This window comes from Solanum dulcamara, chromosome 3 (assembly GCF_947179165.1).
Source record: "Solanum dulcamara chromosome 3, daSolDulc1.2, whole genome shotgun sequence".
Taxonomy (NCBI): domain Eukaryota; kingdom Viridiplantae; phylum Streptophyta; class Magnoliopsida; order Solanales; family Solanaceae; genus Solanum; species Solanum dulcamara.
In genome coordinates this window covers 41,155,617-41,180,319 of record NC_077239.1, presented here as the reverse complement: position 1 = coordinate 41,180,319, position 24,703 = coordinate 41,155,617, and the positions used below count along the sequence as shown (strand labels likewise).

Sequence of the window (24,703 nt, the reverse complement as noted above, 5' to 3'; positions counted from 1 at the left end):
ATAAATTGCCTAAGAGGAAAAGGAGCTTGTTGGTAAGCCGATGTGAACAACACTCCGAAGTGAACAATGTTTTTCGGTGGCAACCAGCTTCATTTCAACTGGAGTTGGTACCTCCGGTTTCCATAGCTTCCCATATCTATTCTTTGTTCATACACTTGTAGTTGCATTTTGCTAACTTTAGACATTTGAATAATTTATCAGTTCATACGCGTTTTCGTGGCTTTGGGTAGTGATGGTAGACTAGGGTCATGTTCTCACTCAGGGACGGGGGCGAGGGTAAGGAGGGGTAAGTGGGTTAAAGGAGTGTCTAGATTGAGAGTTGGTTCTTGGAACATTGGGACGTTAACGGGAAAATCCATAGAGCTAGTTAAGATTCTAAGAAAGAGGAAGATCAATATAGCCTGTGTCCAAGAGACCAAATGGGTAGGTTCAAAAGCTAAGGAGGTAGACGGGTATAAGCTTTGGTTCTCCGGTAGATCGAAGTATAGGAATGAGGTAGGAATTTTAGTAGACAGTGATTTAAGGGATCAGGTGGTGGAGGTTAGGAGAGTCACTGATAGGATGATGTCGATTAAGGTGGTCATTGAAGGGATCACGTTGAACATTATTAGTGCTTATGCGCCGCAAACGAGCTTAGGCGAGGAGGATAAGAGGCACTTTTGGGAGGATTTGGATGAGTTAGTGGGAGGCATACCGCCTACTGAGAAGCTTTTCGTGGGAGGGGATTTCAATGGGCACATCGGGTCTATTTCGGGAGGGTATGATGATGTGCATGGAGACTTTGGCTTCGGGGACAAAAATGGAGGAGGAGTTTCACTTTTGGATTTCGCAAGAGCATTTGGGTTGGTGATAGGCAATTCGAGTTTCCCAAAGAATGAGGACTACTTGGTAACCTTCCGTAGTTCGGTGGCTAAGACTCATATAGATTTTCTACTCCTTAGGAAGGATGATAAAGGTCTGTGCAAAGACTGTAAGGTCATTCCGATCAACAACCTTACAACCCGACATAAGCTCTTGGTGATGGATTTAGGGATCAAAATGATGAGGAAGAAGAGGGTCGGGGATGACCGACCTAGGATCAAATGGGGGAGTTTGACCACGGCTAGTGCCCTGGAGATAGGAGAGAAATTGAAGGATATGGGGGCCTGAGATACTAGTGGAGATGCGAACAGTATGTGGGATAGGACGGCTAGTTGTATTACGATTGTAGCAAGGGAAGTGTTGGGAGTCTCGACAGGTAGTCGTAGTCGGCATCGAGGGGACTAGTGGTAGAATGGAGAAGTACAAGGGGAGGTGGAAGCAAAGAAGATGGCGTATGCGAAGTTGATAGAAAGCAAGGATGAAGTGGAGAAGTGGACGAATAGGGAACTTTATAAGATAGCGAGGAAGGAGGTGAAGTCGGCGGTTTCGACGATAAAAAATGATAGCTTTTGAATGCCTTTATGGTGACTATATTCCTGTAAAAGGAAAATGGTCTGTTGCAATCAATTCAAGTTCAGGTACAAAAATAATTGAAGATGTTCTTTATGTGCCTGATACTGGTAAAAGTTTGTTGAGTGTTGGTCAATTAGTGGAAAAAAGGATTTAAATTATTATTTGAAGATAAATATTGTCGGATCTTTGATTCCACTGAGCAAGAGATTTTACAAGTTGAAATGAGAGATAAAAACTTCTTATTTAATTTAACACAAGTTGCACACAAGCCTTGCAAGACAAAAGATGAATTGACAACTTTGTTCATGAGGTCAATTCCAGCCAAGTCCAGAATCTGCAGTTCCTCAAGCAAGGAGGACTGTTAGAATTATGCGTTTGAACTGCAGTTACTTTATTTTACTGCTTAGTTTTTGAATAAATCCAAGTTAATAGTTGATTAGCTAGTTTTTCCTATTTATTAGTAATTAGTTTATTAAGACATTTTGCAGAGATATTCCAGGCTCGTTTACCATTATCTTTTTACTGTTTTTGTTCTTATAAATGTAGAGTCCAAGAAAACAAAATAAAATAATCCTCTTTGGCCTCATTGCAGTATTTTTCTCTCAAAGTCTTTCTCTGTTATTTTCTTAATTTCTTTATAGAAAAACCGACAACATCGTACATGTTATTTTATATGTTTAGTTGAACTATTCTTTGTCAGCTATGGTTTGGAATTCTTAGCAATAGTTCGATCACTGAAGTAGTCTGGTTAATTTGAGCCAGATTCCGGTTGACATCAGGACTCGAGACTATGCCCCCTGTTCAATTTTCTTATTGTTAATAGTTTTGATGATTCTTTCTTTTATGTATGACATTCATGTAGAAGCTCTCCTTAATGTTAAGCTTGTGGGAAAAAAATCCTCACTTTGTAATTGCTTTTATGCTTTATTGCAGGATGATCAAATCAAACAGTCTCAAGATAAAGTGGTTAAAACAATTGAGAAGAGGTCCCTGTTACCAAGAATTGTCTATCTCTCAATTCAATGTGCTTCATCGTCTGTCAAGGGAAGTGTTGAAGCAAATGGTTCTGTCTTTGATCCTAAGCTACCATCGGAGCTGAGGTTGTTACTCGAGCGGTATGCCAATATCTTGGGATTTTCCTTCCAGGATGCTGTAGGGCTGGCTTTTGATATTTCGAGTGGCCTTAATGATGCAGAGGTAAATTCTTGTGTTTTTACTCCGTGTGAGGAATTGAGGATGCTTCCAAAGCTATTAATTTTTGTTTGTTAAAGTACTTTCCGTTTTCTGTTTCTTGCTTCAGTTTTGATAAATACAAACATACTTATGGAGCCCTTACTATCATGAATTTTGTTGTCATTATTTCTTATCTCTTTGCATCATTGTAATGGTTGGGATAGTCTTCAAGGAGGTTTGGAATTCCTAACTGTACAAGTTCTACTTAGGAAAGTGGGCTTTTCACTGAAGAAATAGATGAGGTGCATTACTGCATTCCTCAAATTGAAATTTCAGAAGTTACAACTACTGAGATTTCAAAGAGGCTTTGGGCATCGAATAACCTTTGTATTTGTTTGGTGATCAACATTAACTTTTAGTAATAGTACCTTCGTTTTCTAACATATAAAAGCTAGAGGTTTAGTTCCATACAGCATTTTGAACATTTCATTTTTTTTCATTTTTTTTCTTCATTCTGAAGTAAATAAAAAAAAGGGTAGCCCGGTGCACTAAAGCTCCCGCCATGCGCAGAGTCCGGGGAAGGGCCCGACCACAAGGGTCTATTGTACGCAGCCTTACCTTGCATTTCTGCTAGAGGCTGTTTCCAAGTTCATTCTGAAGTAGATACTAGAAAGATTATTTGCATTATGCTTGATTGGGGATGGAGTAACCCAGAAATTTTCAGCTGTTTTGAAGTATCTCTAGGGTGCATGTTCTTGGGAACATGCGAGAGGAGAAACTGAGGAGACTATAATACTTACGACTTCAATCAGAAATTATGAGGATGAATATCTCTTAAAGCTGGTATATACATCACTATAAAAGGACAATGAAAAGGTTAAAGGTTATGATAAGTATGAAAAAATAGCCTAGATATATATCATATTGAAACTGATTTCAATGGAGACAACTATGCAATAGGGCCTGGCCAAATCACAGTGCACTTCTTGTGGCTAATTATATTACTGGGGTTATCACACTTATGAGAGGGGAGAAACTTCCTGTTGAAGTAAAGTTGGTTGATTTAGGTTAGTACGCCCTTTGTAATTCAAAGCTGCAAAAATGCATAAGAAGTTGCATATTGTTCCTGTTGGACTGTTGAAATAAAGAGAAGAGAGAATTGCTTTTATTAGTTGTAAAAGAATCTTCATGTTGCGTTTGAAGGATTATCATTTATTCTTCGATGCAGCTCAAAACTATCTTAGACATAAAGGATGCTATTTCTAGGTTGTTTTGTCCCAAACTTTCATTATTTGCTGTCTGGTGTCAACTGTTAAACTGTCAGTTTTGTGATAGACCAAATTTTTACAAGTGTCCTCACTTTCATTCAGGCATGGAGTGGCAATCTGATTGATTGGATGAACTTTCTTGTATTTTTAAATGCTTGGAATCTTTATTCTCATGAATTAGATAGAGATTCAAATAAGAATGGTACTACATGGCTTCTTGTGAATTTGGTTCTGAAGAAGTATATCCTGGATAAAGTCAGATCGATGGGACCACTAGAGTCATCACCCGGATGTGATCTTCCTCATCTGGTGCTATTGGTGACTGAACCTTTAGCTTGGCATATTATGGTCATTCAGTGTTGTGCCAGGTTGTTATTGCCTTCAGGAAAGAGAAAAAAGAAAGGTGGACCTCCAGAGCACTGTAATGTTGAGTTATCTCAAGAAGTACATGATTCAATCCGTTCTGTATGCGAGACTATAGAGCTGGTTAAACAATGGTTAAATCAACAAATCAGCAAGTCAGACAATGACAAGTCGGAAATTATACTTTCATCACTTCAAAAAGATGGAGACTTGGGACCCGGGAAGGTCTACCGAGTTCTTGAAACTTTAACCTCGTCTTCAACAATTGATAAAGGTCTTGGTGATCCGATCACTCGAGCATTGCAGTCTTGGAGTCCTGCTGATATTACTAGAAAAATCGTTACTAGTCAGCGTACTGTTTTATCTAATTTCCTCAGAATTTGTGATTCAAAAATCAAATCATTGAAGGAACTGAAAACTCAGTTATAGCTGGGGAAATATTGGATTTTTCTGTGTTGAGGGGAGTTGTTCCAAGTGATGATCTTGTTGTTCTGGGTATTGCTTTTCCCAATTTTTTTTCCCAGTGGACTGATCAGGGCTGTTATCTCATCCAACGTTACATGTTCTACAACGTCCAAATTTTTCTTTCAGGTTTCAATTATGTACAATAAACATGAAATTTATTTTCTGAGTATCTCATTCGTTTTGCCTGTATGTAATGTTTGTTTTAGTACAAGAAACTTTAAGGATTTGATTGGTTGTTACCTGTTGATATTGGTGTAATAGTTTCTGCAACACTAGAAAAGAGGATGGATGATTGATTCATGTCACTGTACAAAGAGAGTACTGATATAATTTCTTGGCATTGTTGATAGTCGTTGGGCCACTTTATGCTTGCAATGACCTCGGTGGGAGGTATCAAGCATTTCTTATTCATTTAAACTAGCACAGTACTAACAAGTTTGTCGATTAATTTGTTAATGTATTAGCCTAAATAAGTGCATTGAATGAAGCTTGTTAACTACTTCGGTTGTGTTTGGTTTGGACGGAAATATATTTTAGAAAATGTTTTTTAATTTTTTCATGTTTAGTGGTCAAAAGTGTTTTAAAAAAATATGGTTTTCCTAATACAACAACAACCCAGTAAAATTTCATAACGTGGGGTTTGGAGAGGGTAAAGTGTATGCAGACCTTACTCCTATCAAGGTAGGACGACTGTTTTCGAGAGACCCTCGGTTTAATAGAAGCATATATATATATATATATGGTTTTCCTAATATTAGTAGGAAAATTAAATTGCAAAATTGACATTTTGATTTCATTATACCTTTCCCACCTACCCAATCACCTTCAATCCTCATCCGTTAACTATACCACCCGTTGCCACATTTAAACCTCAAATTGTACACTTTATATTACTTTTGAAATCTTTTTGCTAGATTGTTTGTGTATATATATATAATCTGTTGCCACATTTGAACCTCAATTGTACACTTTATATTACTTTTGTAATGTTTTGCTAGATTTTATATATATATATAGGGGCGTTTATTTTTCTCGCACACACCTGCCTCACAACACATGCGAATTTGGCTAAGTATAGAAATTGTTTCCTAACTTAGGCAGTGTACTTAATTGAACAACACTTAGAACTTTACAGGAATTCTTCCCGATCTTTATTAATATCAAAATTCAACAAAGGATATGCTTCATGAATTTGACCAAGGCCCAAAACACTCTCTGATTACCTGAGTCCAATTTCTGCTCATATATAAAATTCTGCACAAGGCAGTTACAACAGTTAAAACCGACTCATGTGCCTAGCATATGCCTATGGCAAATCTTATCAGAATTTAACTAATTGCAACAGTCATAATTCTAACAGCTTATTTGAATTCGAATTACATTGGACATGTGCCTAGCACATGCCCCACAATGCTTTAGCCGAATTTCCACATTGCCCACACTTAGAATAATTCTTGACTGCTTTCCATACTTAGTTTTATTTCCTAATTTTTGCCAGCCTAGTGCCTTCACTTCAAATAAGCCTTGTCTTGCCATCGTCAAGCCCAACTGCCTTGCCTTGCCAAGCCAACACACTTATCCAGCCTTGCCTTGCCCGATGCCACACTTCCTTGCCTTGCCTTGTGCCCAAGTCTTCCTAGCCAACACTCTAGCATCCTTGGTCATGCTGCCCACTAACACTTAGTCGCCACAACTACATTGATTCCTCATGCCATGCTAAGTCCAGTGTAGAAGTCCTTCCCATGTCCGTGCCATGACACTTAGTTAGACTGAGGATCTAACAAACCATCCCCACCTCTTGAACCCGATGCCCTCATTGAGATTGTTTTAAGGTAGTCATCGATTCGGTCATCAAACTGCCACAAGTCCTTTGCCTTCGCCCAAACAATGTGTACTCTTGCTTTGCTCTTCTAATGTACTAAGAATTCAATCTTAGTATTCTTCTTACTTTTGCCAACAACCCGGTGATCAAGGATCTCTTCAATGTCTGCATCAAACTGCGTTGGTACAGAAGGAAAAGCCCTCTCTGATTGGTTTCTGGCCGTATCATCATCTGCAAAATAAGGCTTCAAAAAGCTTACATGGAAAGTGGGATGAATCTTCAACCTTTCTGGCAGCTTCAATCTATAAGCGACTTCCCACACGTTGCATAACTTTAAGTGGACTGTCATACTTAGGAATCAGCCCCCGATGTCTTGTCTTACTCACAATCTGTTTCCAGATTTGCGGACTGCGTTTCAGCAACACTTGGTCACCCACTTGAACTCTAGTGAGCGAGGATGTTGGTCAGCATATTTCTTCATACGCCGCTGAGCCTTGCGCAGGCTGTCTTGTGCCTCAGAAATCATTTCATCCCTGTATTTTGCAACCCGGTATGCTGCAGGACACTTCTCTTGGCTCTTAGTCTTCGCAACCTCAAGTGGATTCATAGGCTGCCTGCCCGACACGATCTTAAACGGACTCATTTCAGTTATCGATGGCTTGTGCAGATTGTAGCAAAACTGCAGTGTCAAGCAATTCCACCCAATTCCTTTGACTCGTCGTCACATAGTGCCTCAAGTATTCCTCCAGTAAGTGGTTTATCCTTTCCATCTGTCCATCTATTTGCGGGTGATTTGTAGTAGAGAACTTCAAATCGGTTACCATCATATTGAACAAAGTTGTCCAAAACCTTCCTGTGAACCTTGTATCTCTATCACTCACAATATCAACTAGAACACCTAAGTACTTAACCACATTTTTATAGAATAATTCAGCTGCAACTTCCAACGAACATAAATTAGGTGCAACAATTAATACAGAGTACTTTGAGAATTTGTCAACTACCGCCATAATAGATGCATTACCCTTAACTTTTGGAAAGCCAGAAATGAAATCCATGCTTACCGACAACCATGGACATTCAGGAATAGGCAAAGGTTGCATCAATCCTGCTTCCTTCTTACACTCTGTCTTTTCCACTTGGCAGATGTGACAAGTCTTTATGTATGCTTTTATATCATCTTCCATCTTTGGTCAAAATTATACTAGAGACAGTAAAGCCATCATTCTCTCAACTCTTGGATGACCAGCCCAAGTAGTGTCATGCGCCTCTTTTATTAAGTCTTTACGCAGTCCACCACCTTGAGGTACAACGATCCTCCCCCCTTAAAATGAAGCACATCGTCCTCAATCCAATACTGTCTCAAAGTCCCATTTTTTACTTAATTTATCTATTTGATATACAATGGATCATTCAAGGTACACAATCTGATCCTTTCTAAGAAATCAGTTTCAAGCTTTGAAATTGAATACACGGCAGCAAATACCTCTTTTCTGCTTAAGGCATCCACAATCTAGTTGTGCTTTCCCGGCTTTCTCCCACACAAAGTCATACTTAGCTAGAAACTCTTGCCACCTTGCCTTCTTTGGACTCAACTTCTTCTGCGTCTTGAAGAAAGTGTTAGCAATGTTATCAGTCCGCGCCACAAAGCATGTACCAAGCAAATAGACCCCCCAAGTCTGTAAGCAATGTACAACAACAACCATCTCTTTTTTATGAGTCGAATACCTCTGCTCCGCATCATTAAATCTTCTTCTTTCAAAGGCCACAGGATGAACTTTTTGCACCAACATGCCTCCAATAGCTTTGTCCGACGCATCAGTATGCACTTCAAATGGCAATTCAAAGTCTGACAACTTTAATATTAGTTCCGATGCAATGGCTTCTTTCAAGTTCTGAAACACCTCCTCATATCTTATCGACCATACCCATTTGACATCCTTCTTCAATTAGTCAAAGCTGCTACCTTTATCAAATAGCTAGCAATAAACTTTCGGTAATAGTTTGCCAATCCTAGGAAGGACCTCAAATCCTTCACGCTGTGCAGTGCTTGCCAATCAACAATAGCCTGCACCTTCTTAGCATCAATTCACATCTTACCGACCATACCCATTTGACATCCTTCTTCAATTAGTCAAAGTTGCTGTCTTTTTCAAATAGCTAGCGATAAACTTCCGATAATAGTTAGCCAATCCTAAGAACGACCTCAAATCCTTCACGCTGTGCAGTGCTTGCCAATCAACAATAGCCTGCATCTTTTTAGCATCAATTCAAACCTGATTCTCACTAACTAGATGCCCAAGAATTGGAATGAACCATGGTCTCTAGAAACTCTAGAGACGCCCAAATGATATCACTACGTCTTCTTCCTTTTCATCTTTGCTGCTGAGCTAAAATGGAGATGCTGGCAATGCCACAAGTAGAATAGATGGTGTTCATTGTCGAGCTGAAGTAGTAGTATTATCTAGAGCTTAGTCGATGCCACCCTAACATTTAAAGATTCTCACAAACATCATGAAATTAGATCCCCTGAAGACTTATTTAGTACTCAATCAACACCCTTTTACCTTTCATGAAGAGGTAATCACCTATCTAACCAATATCTTCCTAATATTTTAGTTTAACATAGAAGTTTCACTATTTTTCCTATTTTCCAACAAGTTAAACCTACATGAGGTTGATACCACTGTCAAGGAATTAATTGGATCAAACAGGTATGCTCCAATGCTTGCCAAGCTCTATTGAAGCACCTTTGTATTAGATTCAAGTAATAGATCTTTCACTCTCCTTCTTTGATGTATATTTATTAATCTATTATGTGCTGTTGATTGTAGTACAATAGTTTACTTTATCAAGTATGTTTCCTCAAATGATGTCACTGTTAGTAGAAGCTGTCACGCCCCAGAAGGGTACCCTAGACGTGGCTGACACTCAAAAATCATTGCTGGCCTTCAAGAAAACCACTTGGTCCAATCACACTTCCATTCAGTCACATTCTAGCAGTGAAAGACTCAAATCACAAGAATACTATTCATAATTAAGGCCAAAGGCCAACCACATATCCAATCAACAACTAGTAAGAATAAAACTAGTGAAAATGAAACAAATCAACATCAACCACACTCTAGTCTATGAAGCCTCTATCAACAATCCAAGAGGTTCCAATGAAAGGTTCATGGCTACCACAAATCAAAATAAAAGAAAACTAACTCAAAGTTGAAAAAATAACTGCGGTATCCTCCGAAAACAGGGAGGACTCACAACCTAGATGGAAGTGAATGGATCCTCAATGGTGCGCCTATTAATGATATCTAGTACCTGTCTCTTCATCATGAAATGATATAGGCCAAATGATGTCAGTACGTGGAATGTACGAGTATGTAAAATGGCCGAATGAAACAGACGTCAAGTAGAATCAAATCAACTCAAAATCTCAACTCAGAAGAAGGAGCACCTCAATCAAAATATCCTGAGTCTAAACAAGAATATATGATTTAGACAAGACCAATCACATACAATTCAACACAATCCATCCCAATCCGACTCAAAGTACTATCAAGACCTATATGAGAGTTTTTCTTATCCGACAACTATCACTTATGAGCCAGTGACGTACAACAAACCAATGTTGTTTCCACGTGCGTTCGTACCTTGCTAGGGTAAGAATGAATCAACAATCATGGATCAGTAACCAATCAAGTCCTATCATATCGGAACAATAATTTGGGAAACATCCGACTTTAAAGGTTCTATCCTCTCCTACGTTTGGCGAGTAGTTATTGGGTTCGAGTTATTAATTACTCTTACCCAATTCGGTGCTCGATACTCCTCCCAAAACTCAATTCTCATAAAACTCTATCCAATCAGTTCAATCTAGTCATATCGACAAGTCTCATTTGGACCCTTATCAATTCATCAATTTTATCATAATTAAACTTTTCAATAAATCATACTATCCAATTAGTCCCAATTACATCTTTCAATAGTAGTTAGATGTACTTGTATGAAAACAATAAGTTATGTTTTTATTTTACGCCATTCACATTCCTAGCCATCCCAATTCATACTTTTCATTCCAACCAATACATATACATAATCATTTACAATTAATATATATTTCGCTACACTTTATGAAATATCATATGAAATGTAATTTGTTCAAGAATTCAAGTCATGAAGATCATCAATCAATTAATAGTATGTAAATATATTCTAGGGTTTTAGGAAAAATTCAAGAAAGGGGGGTCAGTACGATATATGTACTTAATATGCAAAGCAGAACATAGCATAACTAAAGGCATATCTAAAATAGAGAAGCAGGGCTAAAATCTATTATAAGAAACCTGTACCTGTATCCTGTGAATAGTAAAAGATATGCATGCTCAAATAATACAATATAGCCGGCCTTATCAGGGACCTGGTGAGTCGTATATATAGGACCACCATAGTCTTGACACCATCACCACCTTATTACAACACATCATCATATACCGTACCCGGCCCACTATGGGACTAGGTGTCATTATCATATCATCATATACCATACTAGCCCATTATGGGACTCAGTGTTAGAATCATATACTCATATACCGTACCCAACCCATAATAGGGCTCGATGTCATAATCAAATCCTCATATACCGTACTCGGCCCCTTATGGGGCTCGGTGTCATAATTATATCCTCATATACCTTACCCAGCCTATTATAGGGCTCGGTGTCATAATTATATCCTTATATACCTTACCCAGCCTATTATGGGCTCGGTGTCATAATCATATCCTCATATACCGTACCCGGCCCATTATGGGGCTCAGTGTTCTAATAAACCATACATAGGTAGATCATCACCTAAGAATCACTAAGGTAATCATACAGAACTATCATTCGTAGATCAAAATTGTAATTATCTCGGGTGCCTTTTAAGTACCATTAGGTCTACATTAAATGAAGTCTCCAGAATCATAGACATATATTAAGGTAATGCCAACCGTCTTAAGAAATCAGAGACATATGTCATCCCAAAGTCTTTAGGAATAAGAGCTTTACATCGCACTACTAATCAACATATAGACGGTTTAGCAAAGGTAGCTCAACTACTTTAAGAGTTTGACACCTGAAAGTGAGTAGGAGACACGAATCACATTCATATCTGAAGAATAGAATTACTCTAGAGCTCGTATCAAATGTCATCTATCCTTAATCCAGGTCCAAAGAAGGACGGGATAGGCTTTACATATTTATCACTTCCCATCCTATAGGAGTTTGAAAGACAATAACTCAACTATTGTGGGAGTTCTAGTATCAAGAAGTGGCTAAGAATCAGGAAGTATGCTCGGGGTTTCATGGATGGGTTTATCCCCAAGTTGCATACGCATATATACATATTGCACTTCTATCAAGGATATGCCAAGAGGAAGGAGACAGAATTACATACCCTCTACTTTTCATCATCTAGGAGACAGTGGGAGGCACTAACTCAATTAGCATAGGAACTCCCACTTCAATAAGTAGATAAAGGTCATGAATCATATTTGGAGCTTTGTGAGTATATTTTTCCCTATATTTCATATACACATCCTAATTATGACTAAGACATGCCAAAAAGAAAAGAAAGATAGCTTCACATACTCATCCCTTTCTAACGTATGGAAGGCTTGATAAGCCCTAGTCCAATTACTGTAGGAGTGCTTTCATTAAGATGCAAATGAGGGTCATGAATTACGCTTGGTATTTATGAGTACGTTCACCCTCAAGGTCATAGAAGGGTTACCGTATGCGCGAGTAGAGTAGTGAGTAACCATATGCAATTTAAAATATTATCAGAGACCTGATAGTATAAGAGGATTAAGCTATCGTGTGAGGACTCGAGAAGTAGTGTAGTCATCTTAGCTGCCCTCTAAATGCCATTAGGTGCTATATAACTTAGCATCTCGGGGTCCCTAGACGTGTACTAAAGTAATGCTAACCACTTAAGGACTTCATAGCACTTACTTTCAAATAGTCCTTCAACTAGTAGCCCGTATATTCATTAAGTCCTTAACATATAAAAGGTTCAAGGAAAGTAGTTCAACTATTATTAAAGTTCAACCTCCAGAAGTGAAAAAGAGACACTTGGAGATGGAATTACTTCAAAGATCGTATCATGCCTTACTTACCTCTAAGACATGCCAAAAGAAGAGAAAGAATAGGTTTTACATACCTCTTATAGACTTCTCTTAATCGTGTTCACATCGTCGTCCTCCAAACCTATTTAAAATGGAAGAATTACGAGTATCAACAACCCTTAACTATTCATCACCTTAAGTTATACACAAGTATTCACCGAACCCATTTCCTCGCTCATCTTCTGGACTACTTCCTTAACTAGTTAAAGAGTTAACAGAAATCGAGCAGCACCTCCCCTATAATATGCCCTATCCGAATTTTCAATCACACTTCTAATGAATACAGACAACCAACAACAACAACCTGCAGCACATGTATAAGCAGTTCACACCAACATAATACAACACAAACTTCAAATGACTCGCTCGAAACCATGATACCAAAATAGGGTTTCTAGTTTTCATTTTTTAAAACCTTTAACTATATGAAATGGAGGGTCGGGTGGCTGTAACCAAAAGAACCCACAGCTCTTTTAGAACATTTTCCATCACCTTAATCGCAACCACATGACCTGCAGCTGCAGAACCACACACACAACTCACTATTCATTTTTAATTTAACTATAACCAGTTCCATTTAGATTGTTTCCAACGTCGAGCATTTCTATGACATTCTCACACTTCCATAAACACAAAAGATGTATAACACAACTTATAACAACACCACAAACTTCAAATTGAAGGGAAAGAACTTATCTTACCCGAAATTGGCCAAAACTAGCCAAACTCACCTCTGAAACTCTTCTAACATGCTTAAAACATCGTGGCTGCTTTCTACTCATTTGGTGCTGCTCCAAGACATGATTTTATTTTATTAATCCCTCCATATCATCGTGTTATACCCTAGATAATTAATTGATGGAACAAAATTGGAACTTACCCTTTTTTTTCTTCAAGTCGTTGCCCCTCTCCTCTTTAGTTTTACGGTTTTGTTCTCTTTGTTGTTGCTGATTTTTGAACAAAGAGCTTAAGTATTACTCACTCAACACATATATATATGTTCCTTTAGGAGGTGACACATGTCATCCCCTAAGAGTGACATGTGTCCAGCCCCCATTGCCACCGTATACATGCTGCCAACTAAGGGCATTGGGGTCCACCCCCCCCAAGCAGGTGGGTCACTTGCTACCACGTATCACCTCCCATTGCTTCCATGTGTCATTTTTTCTTTGTTATCATGGGTTCGGTCTCATCTTATTTTACGTACCTATGTAATCCGTCCTATGTAAGCTTGGTACGTACTCATGTAACACTTCTAAATTAAATGCTTACATAGGGAAGTTGAGTCCTATGACTCATTATTTGGCCTCCAACTCTTTTCGACTCCTCATGACTCTATTTCCAACCTTCCCCACTATGAGGTATCACATTCTCCTTCCCTTAGGGTCGTTTGACAATGTCATAGAATATCCGGCTCACATGATAACTTCTAGCAACTTAAGAGACATTCTGAGCTCAGGAGTATGGGGTGTAACATCTACAGACCTCTAAATAACAGTAGTCTACTCAAATAATGGGACAGGGCCCCGTCGTCCCTGACCAACGTGTATAAATATGAAATAGAAAAGTTAGTATTAAAATAAGGCTCCATGTAAAAGAGCACCATCAACCAGCAGATTGGATTTCCTAAGTAATTGGATCGGTGAATCGAGCGTCTGTACCTACAGGCATATAACGCAGTCCTCCAAAGAAAGGGGGTCAGTACAGAAAATGTACTGAGTATGTAAAGCATAGGCTGTAACAAATAAAGTCATCACCAGAACAGAATGTGCAAAACAAATAAGCAAAATATCCAGAAATATCAAAATGCTTATCACAACCCTTGATAATGCATGTGTAAAAACATATATCATATCCGACCCCATAACGAGATATAGTGAACAAAATATGGTTTCCATCCTGTCACCAGCGCCACAGCATAGCATAACTCCAGAGTAGGAAATATCTCTATAACAAATCATATCATATCATATCAGATGGCTATATCATATTATATCATATCATCAGACATCAGCATATATATATATGACATAACATAAATCCATAAAGGACCCATGTACAAGGCGTACCTGCCCCCTCACACCGGGGCACGACGAACAAGACAGAGAAGTATGCATGATCATGTATATCATTTCCCGGGATCAGTGAAGGAAGCATTGAGGCATCCACGAGTGGAGTAGTGAGAAACTAAATGCAATTTAAATCATATTTGAGACTCGATGGAATGATCAAAATGAGCTATCATTCAAAATTCAAGACAAGAGTTATATCAAGTATCATTTGAATGTCACTATGAATTTTTATCAAAATAGAACTTCTGAAATCATATGCTCATATCAAGGCATAATAAAATATCTTTTGGAAATTACGAAATTGGCCATACAAGTGGCTCTGAGAATAGGAAATCTTTGGGAATCATATAAAAGTCATATATTTTCTTCATAAAATTCATGCCAATTATTGTAAGAGTTCAAACATTAAAGGGTAAAAAAAAACACCTAGGACTGGAATCACCTTAGAATTGTATCATCTTTTACTTACATCTAGGACAAGCCAGAAGAAGAGAAAGGATAGGCTTTACATAATTACGCCAAACATGCCAAGATAAAGAAGAGATAGCTTTACATACTTATGCCAAAAATATGCCAAGAGAAAGAAGGTTGCTTCACATACTTCTTATGGATTACTCTTAACCACATTCGCCTCGTCATATTTTGAACCTATTTAACATGAGATTAATACTAAGTTTAATAACCTTTCACTTTCCATTTTCCAAATCTACAACCACATATCCTTAGGAATCATTTCCTTATCCATTTCCCTTAACTAGCTTATTATTGCTCTGAAGTTACCGAAAATCGGAAAGCATCTCCCCTATAATTTCAACATCCTCGAGATTTCAAATCGGCCAAAATATCAAAAACCATACCAACAACAACAACCATCAGCGCATTTACAAGTAAATCACTTCAACTTTACACAATACAAACTCCAAACAACTCACTGAAAACTACGATACCAAAATAGAATTTTTAACCTTTATTTTATAAAATCCTTAATAATATGTAACAGAGGGTCGTGTTGCTGCAAACAGAAGCATCCAAACCCTTTTTAAAACACCTTCCAATCCTACAACACGAACAAAACAAGCTCCAACTGCAGCACCATAATCGCAACACACTACTCGACTTCGATTTTACTATAACGACTTCAATTTAGTTTGTTTCTAACGTCAAGCATCCTTATGAAAATATTCCACTTTAAACCTTATTTAAGATATTTAATATACCTTATAACATAATCATAAACTCCAGTTTGAAAGGAAAAACCATACCTTGCCCAAAACCCGCCAAACTCGCCAAAACTCGTCTGTGAAGTTCCTTTAGCACAACTAATACTTTGTGGATGCTTGTTGTCCTTTTGGTGCTTCCCCAAATCATAAATTTACATTACTAACACCTTCATATCATCGTGTTATACCCTATATAATTAATTCATAGAATGAAATCGAAAAACTTACCTCTTTTTCCTCTCTAAATCTGTAGCCTCTCTGTCTAGCTTAGGGTTTCTCTTCTCTTTTTTTTCTCTAAAGATTTCTTGAACTTAGGAGATAAGAATGATTTTTCTTCATAAGGATGATCATAAAACATATATATATATAGGCCACCTTAGGAGGTGACATGCGTCAACCTCTAAGTGGTGACACAGGTAAAGCCCTCATTGGGCCAACATACCACCTCCTCCAACCTTGAGCTTCCACATGGTATGTGGGGTCCACCCCTTGCTCCAGCTTCTTTCACGTGGCACTCTCTTATGCTTCCATGTGTCACCTTCTTTCCCCCTCGTGGGTTCATAATCTCCTCTTATTTTACAAACTTATGTAATCCTTGCTCCGTAAGTTTGGTATGTTCTCAAGTATCATAAGTATGTAATATTTCCAAGTTGGTAGCTTACATAAGTAAGTCGAGTCCTACAACTCATTACTTGGCCTCCAACTCCTTCTAGATTCTTATAGCCTTATTTCCAATCTTCCCTACTATGGGGTATGACATTCTCCCTTCCTTAGAGTTGTTTCATAGCGTAATAGATTATCCGGCTCACATGGTAACTTTTAAGAATCTTAAGAAACTTTAAGAAATTTAAGAATCCATCCAAAAACTTAAGAACCTTTCAAGAAACTTAAGAATCTTAAGAGGCATTTCAAGGTACAATAGTACGGGGTATAACAATATATATATACACACACACCATATCATATCACATACACATAGAGCTCTCAATATCAACAACGGTATGAAAATAATGAACTTACCTCATATGTTCAACTTAAATGACATCTGTTACATTTTCCTGTTTACTTCCCTTTCGATCTTCAACCTTACATTTCAATCGTACTTCAATACCTTACCCTACATATAATTTTCATATCGTTGCTTTCCTACATATTTTGTAATATTCAACATCATCAATAACTTTCTTATATTAGTGTCATTTTTTTGCTATAATCAAAGGTTAGTATAAGGAATCTCATTTCCTATGGCTCGTCTCTGTCGCACGATCTTAGATATGAAAGAAAGGTAACATCCTAAATGTCCTATAGCCTCCTGTTTATAGATATAGTGCACAACATAGCGATCAACAAGACTCTACTAGACACGGTCTATAGGCACTCCGAGGTTGAACTGCTCTAATACCACTCTTCTCACGACCCAACCCCATAGGCTGTGACTAGTGCCAAAGTTGGGCACTCGTGTACATATCTATTAGACATCGTCAAACTAAAACCAACCAAAATATGGAGGCTTTGTGAAAATAGGACTTCATCTCAAGCGTTACATACATGTATCTGGGTAACCTGTCTCTTGAGGAATCACAATTAATTAAAACCTCATAATACATGAGCCGACAAGGCTGTCACTATATACAACATCCCAAAATACAAGTCACATATGCATAACCGAACACATATACACACAACCCACACATATGTCTACTGACGTCTAAGAGTATCAATAGTATCATATAGTGGGATAGGGCCCTGTCTTACCCCTGAATTAAATATATATATACATCAAAAAGAGGTATAAACCAAAAGTCTAGGCTTCGAGACAAAGAAGCACTCCAAGATAGCTGAATAGGAATCCTAGGCTAGTGGATCACCCAAGCTAGTACTTATACCTACGGGCATGAAACGCAGCCCCCCCAAGGAAGGGGGTCAGTACAAGATATATAATGAGTATGTAAATCATGAAATATAATAGGAAAGATCATAACTTAAATAGAGAGTCCAGTAGACTAGTATTATAGTCAAGAACTCACTGGACCTGTGCCTTACGAAACATATCATGCATATCAATATCATATACCATGCCTGACCCGTTATGGAACTCAGTGCCATAATTGTATTATCATATACATATACTATACCATACACGACCCTCTAATAAGGGACTCGGTGAATAATATCATGTACCCGTATATCATACCCAGCCCATCGTGGGACTCAGTATCATAACCATATCATTGCATCATCATATCATCATATAGCATACTCGGCCCTCTAGTAAGGGACTTGATAAAGATGTAATAAAGTTGTGTACGATAACATACCCAACCCAGGACTCGGTGAAAGAGGTAGTAACAGTATGCATGAGTAGAATATCATGAGCAAGCATATACAATTAGATCATCGTCTGAGACTCAATAGAATAATCAAAATGAACTATCATTCGAAAATCAAGACAATAGTCATCTCAAATCCCTTTGTAATATCATTATGAATTATACCAAATGTGAATTATATCAAAATTTGTGTTATAGCAAAAATAAGATGACTGAAATCATACACATATATCAAGACATAATGATATAAGTTCTAGGAATCAAGAACCATAGCCATCCTAGTGTCCGTAAGAATAGAAGCTTCTTTTGAATTTATACATTCGTCCATTTATTTTATATGGATCATGCCAAAAGAAAGAAGGGATAGCTTTACATACCTTCAGCTTTAATTCACAACCCAACACACATATGCTGCCCAATAGTGTCTCAGCCTAAATTAAGATGTCAAGAACTATGGTTAAGCTGCGGGAAGGTTTCTGTCATGACCCAACCCCATAGGTCGCGACTGGGTTACAACCTGGACCCCCATCTATGTATCTATCAGCTATAGTCAAGTTGAATTATGTGTAATATGATACTATACACAAAAACCCCAATGGGTCAAAACCTTTTCATATACCTATATCCTCTTTCACTTGTATCATATCATGAAAGGGCATGCAAGCCGACAAGGCTGCCATAACATAAAAACATTTACAATATGCCATATAGGCACAGCCAAAACAAACCCATAAAAAACCCATACATACATGTCTACAGACCTCTAAGAATAGTATGGTAACATATGGCGGGATAGGGCCCCCGCCGTACCCCTGAATAAACAAATACATATATTTGCAGACCAGTACCAAAGGCTAGGCTCTGGAATAGTAGAGCACTTCTAATATAGCTGAGTGGAACTCCTAAGCTGACAGATCCCTAACACGTGTACCTATACCTGCGGGCATGAAATGTAGCCCCCCAAAGAAAGAGGGTCAGTACGATACATGTACTAAGTATATAAAGCATAACATATCATAACAGAGACAATAGCTGAAGTAGAGATATAGGAAATAATTATAACAATTAATAAATTACTATACTTAGATCTTATGAAATAAAGTCATATATACTATCGTCACGTACTGTACCCGGCCTATTTGGGGGCTCGGTGTAACAACTACATTATTCTATTATCACAAGCACATATGTATTATTGGTGCTGTGGAACGTACAGCCCGATCCATGTATATAGCAAGTACGCACCAAGGAATGAAAGCCCAATCCACATATCATATAATAATACCGAGGAATGACGGCCTGATTCGTATCTTATACAATAATATCGAAGTACGACGGCCCTATCTGTATCACATATAATAATGCTGAGGTATGATGGCCTGATCCGTATATCATATAATAATTCAGAGGGATGATGGCCTGATCCATATATAATATAATATGCCGTGGAATGTACAACCTGATCCATATATAGAAATATATGCCAAGGTATGTTTGGCCCGATCCATATATATATCATAATGCATATATGTGCATGTAAAACTTGGTAACATATCAAACATCTCTCAATGTATTATCATAAATAATGTCCAAGAGGCCCTAGGTACAGGAGCTTACACATCCAATCATTATTCAGTATGTAGAAGGCTCGAGGGTCGTAGTTCAACTACTTTAAGACCCTTACCACCCAAAAGTGAGTACAAGTCATGAGTCACATCCAGATTCTATTAATGGAACTGTCTCTAACTCATATTATATATCATTTCACTTATATTAAGCCATTTCAACAAAAAGAAGAGATAGGCTTTATCTGTATTACTTCTTATCACGTAGAAGTCTTACAAGACCATAACTCAACCATCGCGGGACTTCTAACATCAAGAAGTGAATAAGATTAACAAGTCATGCTCGAGGTTCTAAGATTGAAACTATCTCCACATTACATATACCAACCACTCATGGCTAAGACATGCAAAAAGAAGAGAAAGTTAGCTCTACATACCCTCTCCTTTTCATCATCTAGGAGACAGTGAGAGGCACTAACTCAATTAGCATAGGAGCTTTCACTTTAATAAGTAGGTAGGATTCGTGAATCATATTCGGAGCTTCAAGAGTAGATTTGTACCCACATTTCATATGCACATCATACTTAAGACTAAGACACGCCAAGAGAAAAGGAAGGATAGCTTTACCTACTCATCACTTCCTAACGTATGGAAGGCTTGAGAAGCCCTAATTCAATTACTATAAGAGTGCTTTTATTAAGATGTAAATGAGGACCATTAATTACTCTTGACATTTAGGAGTAGATTTACCCTTACGCTCACATTATTCATTACTTAACTTAAAGACATGCAAAAAGAAAGGAAAGATAGGTTTTATATACCTCTTACGGGCTATCCCTTATTGCATTCACCTCGTTGTCCTTTAAACCTATTCAACATGGAAATAATACGAATATCAACAACCTTTGACTTTTCAGCATCAAGTTGTACCAAAGTATTAATAGAACTCATTCTCTTGCTCGTCTTCTTGACTAATCTTTAATTAGTTAAGGCATTAATGGAAATTGGGCAACACCTCCCCTATAATATGCCCTATCCGAATTTACAATCACTTCCCTAATTACTAGAGCCAACCAACAACAACAACCCACAACATATATACAAGTAATTCACTTCAACATTACACTATACAAACCCCCAAACAACTTGCTCAAAACTATCACACTTACCTTTATAGTCTAGTCATACGGACCACGTCATATCTTTGGCCACTTTCTCATTAGGCTTTACTTATTTCCATAATTATCCTAATTATATTCATATTATATCCTATTCGTATTCAATCCCACAGTATAACACTTGTTAAATTTTTCACAATTCTGACTATGGGTTCATATCTCACATGTTGTCTTATTAACACATTCATATTCGTCATTATTCTTTTTCCCCATACGCTAGTCTTAATTGCACTATTACTTCTTATAACTATAACTCATTAGAATTTATCCCTTCTTATCAATTCTGTTAGTACCTTAATATAACACTCTATCAAGATTTACTAGCCTTTTCTAAATCATCTCTTAATATTAAAAATACTTTACAAATTCCTTTTTACTCTATCGATATTGTTATATCTTGTAGTTCTGTACATTGGAATGTTTTTAAGATCTTCTAAACTTTTCATGTGTTCCATATTATCCATGACGTTGTCAAATGATCCTAAAGAGGAGAGGATGTAATGCCTCATATCTTGCTTATACTAGTTCTATGTGGGTAGTGATAGTTTGAAATAGGTTTGGAAGGATTTGAAAGGTCGTTCGAGGATAAATAATTTGTCACAATAATCGACCTACTTGCTTAAGCTACTGGTTTGGATGTCTTACGTAATTAAGATACTTGAGCACACATCGAGCTTAAGTAGCAAGGATCACGCAGGTTCTTAAGGTAAGACTAATTGCTAACCTACTAAAAGGAAAAATAGGTGATGCACCTACTTTGAATACGTGGACTGCATTTTAAAGGAAAAGAGCAAGTAGGTAATGCAACTACTTGTGAATTTGAGATAGGAACCAAGTAGGTGGTGTACCTACTTTCTTATAGTAATGAACAAGGTTATTCTGGGATACGAGATAGAGATGTTTATTCGCAATTTGAATTAATACACGAATTTGTTATAAATTTTATTTGGTCTAGATTATTAAGTGGGGATTAGGGATTAATTGAGATTAATTAAGTTAATTAGACCACTAAGTGGGACCCACCAAGACACATGGAAATTTTTTATTGAAAAGTGGATGATAGTAGGTCACATGTCCACAATAGACACGTGTCACTCTTAGGGGCTACCATGGATAACCATGGGACACATGTCAAGGCTGGACATATGTCACTCTTAGGGGCTGTATATAAATAAGTCTTTTGATGACATAGGGCTCCATTTTTCTCATCGTTAAACTTAAGGAATCTAGAGAGAAAGAAGGAGAGCCCAAGTCATGGCAACTCACGACCATGGCTGAAGAAAAGTAAGCTCTCAGATATTGATCTGTAAATTAATTTTGTAAGGTATTTTTCGATCAATTGGAGGTGATTTACAATGTGAACTATTCATTTGGGCATCAAGAAGGTCAAACGTGAATCCACAAGTTCAACCAAGTTGAGGAGCCAAGTTGTTAAGGTAAGGTCTCTTCTTTTAAAATTAGAGTTAATGATATTGTCATGGAGAGATTAATTTGTATTAATTGGAATTAGAAGTAAGAAAATTACATGATTATTGTTGGCATTGTAAACGGACAGGATTAGAGTTGTTCTAATTAGACTAAAGTTTTATTAGTATTATCATTATTATGGTATTGTATTTGAATGTAATTTTTTATGTTGAAGGTCTGAAAATATAGTTATAGATAAGTATATGTGCTGTTTTTCGCAACAACATTATGCACCTTTCCGTATGTTCGTAATTTTGCGAGGTAAAGATCGAAAATAGTATTTTGATATTGTAGTTTTGGTGGGTTGTTTAGAACTTGTATTAAACTGATGTTATAGAAGTTTTATTGTACATGGATGGTGGTCGATATTTTTATCATGTTTTTGTTGATATGGTTCGTAAATTTGGAAGAAAGCAAGCGTATAAGGTATCGTATAAGAAGTGTATGTTGATCTGTTTGATGTAAAATCTTAGATGTTAATTATTTTAATTGAAGAAGGATGAGGAGAGGTTATTGGGTTATTATCATTGTTTTTGTTGTTGTTGTGGTAATCGGAGCTTAACTGGATGTTTGGGTTAGGCAAGTTATATAGAGAAAATACTGCACGATTTCCATTAAGTCCTTAACTAATTAAAATAATAATCGAGAAGTATGAACAAAGAAATGATTCCTATAAGTGATTGGTTGTAAATTTACTAGTTGGAAAGCCATAGTTTATTAATAATAGAGTTAATTTCGTATTAAATAGTCTAAAGGGGTAACGAAGCAAGCTTGGTTACAGCTGATCTATAACAGGTATGTAAAGCTATCCCTTCTTTCTTTTGACATGTCCTAGATATAAGTGATATATGATATGAGCTTTCAGGTAATTCCATTCATAAGTTTCGAGTATGATTCATGTATCTTATTCACTTCTTGATGTTAAAACTCTTATAATAGTTGAACTGCTACCCTTAAGTCTTCTATATGTTGGACAAAAATTTGTATGTGAAAGCCCATATTCTTAAAGACTCTATAATGACTAAAGTCCTTACTTTCATAAGTTGTCTCGCATTATCTTTATACGTGTCTATGATCTCTGAGACTTTATTTAATGTCATTTATAATGACATTCAATGAATACTGAACATGACTATTGCCCTGATACTCAAATATTGAGTACTGATTAGTCTACTTATCTATTAAGTCTCAAATGATGATCTAAATGCATATGGTTACTCACTACTCTGCTCGTGCATAATGTCATTACATCTTTCACCGAGACCCTTACTAAAGGGTTGGGTATGTTATGATTGACATTTTACTATATTATCCACCGAGTCCCTTACTAGGGGACTGGTTATTCTATATGATGATACGATGATGCAATGATATGGTTATGGCATTGAGTCCTACGATAGGCTGGGTACAGTATACATGCACATGACTTTATTTACTGAGTCCCTTACTAGAGGGTCGGGTACAATATATGTATATGATTATATGATAATATGGTGATACGATTATGGTACCGAGTCCTATAAGGGGATGGGTACGATATATGACAATGATATGCATGATTTCTTTTGTAAGACACAAGTATAGTGAGTTCTTGATTATTATACTTGTCTCCTGGACTCTCTACTTCAGTTATGATCTGTCTTACTATATTTTATATTTTATATACTCAGTACATTTGTTGTACTGACCCCCTTCCTTGTGGGGGGGGGGATTCATTCATTCCTACAGGTATAGATACCCGATTTGGTGACCCTTTAGCATCGAGCTTCTACTCAACTATCTTGGAGTGCTCCATTTTTCTGGAGTCTAAACTTTTGGCATACATATATTGATATATCTATATGTTCATTCAGGGGTATGACGGGCCTTGTCCCATCATATATTATTGTTGATACTCTTAGAGGTCTGTAGACATATGTGTGGGTTGTATATAAATATTGTTAAGTTGTTTAAGCATGACTTGTGTTTTGGAACATCTCCATTTGTAGTGGTAGCCTTGTTGGCTTGCGTATATATATGTTTTGGAATGTTGTATGTAGTGGCGACCCTATCGTCTAACGTATGTGTATAGTCGGGACGTTCCCATATGTTATGATACCCTTGTTGACTTATGTATGATTTTATCCGTTCATATTGTGACTCCATAGGTGACAGGTAACCTTGGTATATATATATATATAT

At 37.2% G+C, this 24,703-nt stretch overlaps 1 protein-coding gene across 1 annotated transcript in view; it reads left to right on the top strand.

The window, feature by feature from the left end:
• Nucleotides 1–5,052, top strand: part of LOC129882542 (N-terminal acetyltransferase B complex auxiliary subunit NAA25) — a 36,319-nt gene extending 31,267 nt beyond the window's left edge. Inside the window, exons 18-19 of the mRNA XM_055956889.1 lie at nt 2,368–2,631; nt 3,978–5,052. Coding sequence (XP_055812864.1) covers nt 2,368–2,631; nt 3,978–4,667 — 954 coding nt within the window. The 3' untranslated portion in view covers nt 4,668–5,052. The remainder of the gene's footprint in view (nt 1–2,367; nt 2,632–3,977) is intronic.
• The last annotated feature ends 19,651 nt before the right edge of the window (nt 5,053–24,703 follow it).